The 4824-nt window shown below is 43.4% G+C and overlaps 1 protein-coding gene and 1 long non-coding RNA gene across 4 annotated transcripts in view; both read right to left on the reverse strand.

The window, feature by feature from the left end:
* The window catches only part of LOC116685844 (uncharacterized), a 286432-nt gene that overhangs the window by 127460 nt on the left and 154148 nt on the right, over nucleotides 1–4824 (reverse strand). The gene's annotated exons all lie outside the window — the stretch shown is intronic.
* plppr5b (phospholipid phosphatase related 5b) overlaps nucleotides 1–4824 on the reverse strand; it is a 179615-nt gene that overhangs the window by 124634 nt on the left and 50157 nt on the right. For all 3 annotated transcript variants that reach the window (XM_032510801.1, XM_032510802.1, XM_032510803.1), the window contains one exon: nucleotides 3425–3557. In XM_032510801.1, the coding sequence (XP_032366692.1) occupies nucleotides 3425–3557 (133 nt within the window). The remainder of the gene's footprint in view (nucleotides 1–3424; nucleotides 3558–4824) is intronic.

The following is a 4824-nucleotide window of genomic DNA, read 5'->3' on the forward strand; positions in this document are numbered from 1 at the left end:
TACATTTTGGAAGTAACTTGCCCAACACTGGTCAGTAGTATGTCAGAAATCAATAAGACAAATCGTCCTCTACGTCTCTACGTAACAACCAGCTCAGAGACTTGTTGTCACTGAATAACAGCAGCATGCTCCAACCAGCACAGCGCGTGTGTCCCCAAGCTTCGAGCACCCCCAATGACTTGTGGGTGCTGTACCTGGTCTGACCAGGCACTCAGTTTAGGTATGTCCTCCAGTCCTTCAGTGGCTCCTAAGACATGTCTCCAGTGTCTCTGTCCGAGACTGTGACCCTGGTCATAGCGGTCGTCCAATCAACTGGTTTCAGAAGTCCTATGGTCGAGGTACCGAGTGGGGGCTGAGTGCAGCACCGAGACTTTAGAACAGCTTTTAATACATAGTAACTTTATGACATTTTTAGTTGTTTCTGCTTTCATGTATTCTGTTTCTGATGTACTGTTTGTTTTATTCCTTCTGATTTACTGTATGTTATGTTTTACTGTTGTTACTTCATGTAAAGCACTTAACTGATTGATTCCAATGCTAGAGAAGTTATTTCGTCCCTGGAGCATGGTCTAAGTCTGCCCCAGGATCTCCTTTCAAGTGGACATGCCTGGAAAACACCTGAAGTGAAGCGCCCATGAGACTTATATTTTCCCCCAATTTTTAAAGCTTAAATTAATGAATGACATTTTCATTACTTGCATCTGTAATCTCATGCTGTCCGTCTGTCTCCAAAGCTCATGACCGTAGCGGTGCGTTGGAGGGCAAATTGGGATGATAAGGACACCTTGCACATACTTACATGGAATTTTCTCAACAATTCAGCCATAAATACGTCATAACATTCGTGATTCTGAGGATATTCAACTGCCCAGTGCTCTCCAACAGTCAATTGAACTGATCACATTTCTCAGGTAGTCAGATAAAACATCTTCAAGAACAAACAAAAAGTCCCGCTTCTTTTCACTTTCCGTTTGTTGTCTTTTAATTCTCCATTATACACCTGTTCCTGTCGGAGGGTAGATTAGCATACATATCTTCTGTTTCCTCTGCAAGGACGTGGGAGATTACTGTGGTGCTCTATCACTGCTGACGAAACCCTGAGATACAAAAGGAAGCTGCGCAGCCAAAGTAGTTTATCTTCCGCCCCACTTTAATGAAAAGTCAAGGCACAGCACTCTTCAAGACTGACACCAATTAACACTAAGACATAAGCCTTATTCAGATAAAACACGTTACCAGTGTATAATATATGATAACCAATTCCGATGAGTCTCTTAGCGATGAAAGGGGCTTTAGTCTGAAATACGAGGCCTGTTAACATGAACGTGCAGCGTGAATGGCTTCCTGGATGGGTAAATGCGAGGGTAAAGCCGGGCCACCAAGTGGATTTCCCCTCAGGGATCTCGGTAATAATCCTCTTCTGCAGTCTTATCTCCTGCTCTCACTTAAGCAAGAGAGAGGACAAGGAGAGGCCAACGCCGTGCTGCAATGTGCGTGTGTGTGTATGTGTTTTATCAGAAAGCAGTCTAGGGTATTTTTTGCATGCTTGCAAGTCTGTAACGCACTGTACTGTAGGCTTGCAGCAAGAATTGTGTGCATGTGAGAAAATCCAGTTCAGTTTAATTCATAGTATCTCATCGGAAGACAATTTACAGATAGAGCAGGTCTAGACCGCTCTATAATAAAGATTAGAGAGGTCTAGACTCTCTATAATTCAGATAGAGCAGGTCTAGACCTCTCATAATTTACAGATAGAGCAGGTCTAGACCTCTCTATAATTTCAGTAGAGGCAGGTCTAGACTCTCTATAATTACAGATAGCGAGGTTCTAGATCGCTCTATAATTTACAGAGAGAGCAGGTCTAGACCTCTCTATAATTACAGATAGAGCAGGTCTAGACCCTCTATAATTACAGATAGAGCAGGTCTAGACCTCTCTATAATTTACGATAGAGCAGTCTAGACCTCTCTATAATTTACAGATAGAGCAGGTCTAGACCGCTCTATAATTTACAAAGACCCAACAATTCTAGTAATCCCCCCAAGAGGAAGCATTTAGTGCCACAGTGGGGTAGATCTGTGTGTAGCTGAATGCCTACCAAGTCAGATACGATGGACACACTCGTGCACACGTTGCTATTAACGAGACAAAAAATAAGAGTAAAAAGTAAAGACATCAAAGGAAATTCAGGTAAGAAACTGGTATACCATAGTGCCTCACGCAAGAACCTTTTCATATTCTTATCTTAAAGCTCTCTGTTCTTTCATTAGGTTTGCTCGTACCGGTGTTCCAGGTTTTATTCAGCAGAGCCTCTTAACTGCACAACTCTTCTCTCAACTTGTTGAATCCCACCTAGCATGAGTGCATTCCTGAGCTCATTAGCATAACAGATGGCGCTGACTCTCTTTAAAAGGCTACCTGTTGAATGGCATCTGCAGTTTTAATTCTGAAAAATGTCACCGAAGAGTGAAAACAGAAATAGAACACAGCGGAGCTCGAAGCTCGGCACTGACAAAATCTGTAGATGAAAAACATCCCAAAATCTAGCAGCGTCAGTAGTGTCGTTAGGGGATCTGACAAAATATGAAAATATGACTACAGCTATCAATGGAAGGAAATCACAGAGCTGAAATGTGACAGTTCACCACTTTTCAACACAAGGTCTTTCATATTCACACACACACACACACACACACACACACACACACACACACACACACACCACACACACACACACACACACACACACACACACACACACACACACACACGAACCTCTCCCATATATGCATTTACTTTAACATTTCAAAAACCATTAGTCATTTGTATTTGTCCTGGTATTTAAGGTGTCAAAATATCATGTGGTGTGACCATCTGTTCATGACTGCTGTTTTCAAAACATCTTTGAAATTACCATAAATCTATTCACAAATATTTTTTGCCTTATTTGGCAAAGTGTTTTGTAGCCAAACGTACAACATTGCTAAGCATTTGTATTGATATGTCCATCATCATACAGTCTATGGACATACTTAGTCCGATGATGTTCATTTTCTGAAATATGGACATTATGGAACAAAACTACGAGGTCCTTATTTACAAAAACTCAAAAGAAATGCACATACTTATTTCTTTAACACTTTTTATCGCTGAGAAGTTACTTACTGAATTTCTTTTAAGATACTTCACCGCCGCACCACATGGCACTGACCCACACTGGGACAGACAAGCCGTCCCACATCCAGAGAGGCTCTCTGGACCGTGGGAGGGAACCTGTCTGGAAAACCTTCCACCTCGTCCGTGTCAGAGAGGCCGATGGGGGACTGTGTCTGAGACCTTATCCCTTAACAGAAACGGTGCGTCTAGAACCCAGAACAAAAAAGGCTGTACAGGTCTGCAGTCACCAAAAAAGCCTGAGACTTACCGAGGAAGCGGAAGGTCCTGCGCACCAGCGGGTTGAGGTAACAGCAGTCCCCGGTGGCTACCGTCTTCTCTGAGCGGTCGAACTCTTTGGACGTGTACTGGACCAGGAACAGCACCGTCTCCGTTATTGTGATCTGGCCAGAGACACGGAGACAGAAAGAGGAAAGAGAATTCAGGCGAGCTGATCAAGTGGGCATTCACACAGCCGGCATCGTCCTTCAGATGCTGGTCTCTCCATTCATTTTGAATGGGGGTACGGTGTTTAGGCTGCGGCAGGGGGGTGGCGGGGTTTTCCACAGGTGGGACATGCAAAAAAACTCAGCGGGCCTAGATCTATAAACTATCTGACGGAACATTGGGCGATTAAAGAACACAACAGGAAGTTACATTCATGGGTCTTTTTATTGGAACTCCCCTGACGAGGCGAATCGCCGGGTCACTGTTCCCCTGTCTGACCACAGCCTAGTGGTTTATCCGAGTCCACGTCCCTCTCAGTGGACCCCATCTGAACATACAGTACCCAGCTGTGGAGGACACAGCAACATATGGGAGAGAGGTGTGTGTGTGTGTGACATGAAAAATAAGATCTGGTCCGTGGTTCCATCCGTCTCTGATTTATTGATGTAGACCAGGGGTCTTCAACAGGAGGTCCGCGACCCCTAGGGGGTCCGCGGAGGTACTGCATGGGGGTCGCGAAAGTTTTGGTTGATTAGACTTTTTCTTATATTCCCCCCCCCCCTGCAGTTTTTTCCACTAATTGAAATGTCTTTAAATCCACATTAACATGAATTCAACACACTGTAGTAAACAGATAAATGGAGGCAGAAGATGTCTTTCAGTCATCAATGCACACATGGCACTATAGGACCAGTTTGATATAACACCATTTTATACAATATATATAATTAGGGGGTCCCCGCTCCATCTCGCCATCAGTTTGGGGGTCCTTGGCCTGGAAAACGTTGAAGACCCCTGATGTAGACTGATGGAGAGTAGATTTTAATTGTGTTGTACTATATTACTCTTTATCACTTTTGTTATGATTTTAATATGGATATTGAACTTGTGTTCAAAGACTGTGGTTTGGTGCAGGAAATATTTCATATCCCAAAAACCACATTAAATGTTTCTGAATGAGTGTGATAGGGAACTCCCGGAGTTCCACACGTATTTGTAACAGTGACAAGACCCTCCACCTGGTCCAGCACATGAGCAAGGCATGTCAACTAAATGACAACATGCATGGCCTTTTTATTGCCTCTAACCCTCCTGGTGTCTTCGGGTCAAATTTGACCCCTTTCCAAAACGTTTCTATATCAGAAATTTTGGTTTCTTTCAAACTATTTTTTCCCAAAGAAGTAACGTGGATGGTTCCTAACAACGCTCCTCACAAGTTAAATA

Source organism: Etheostoma spectabile, unplaced genomic scaffold (genome assembly GCF_008692095.1).
Source record: "Etheostoma spectabile isolate EspeVRDwgs_2016 unplaced genomic scaffold, UIUC_Espe_1.0 scaffold272, whole genome shotgun sequence".
Taxonomy (NCBI): Eukaryota; Metazoa; Chordata; class Actinopteri; order Perciformes; family Percidae; genus Etheostoma; species Etheostoma spectabile.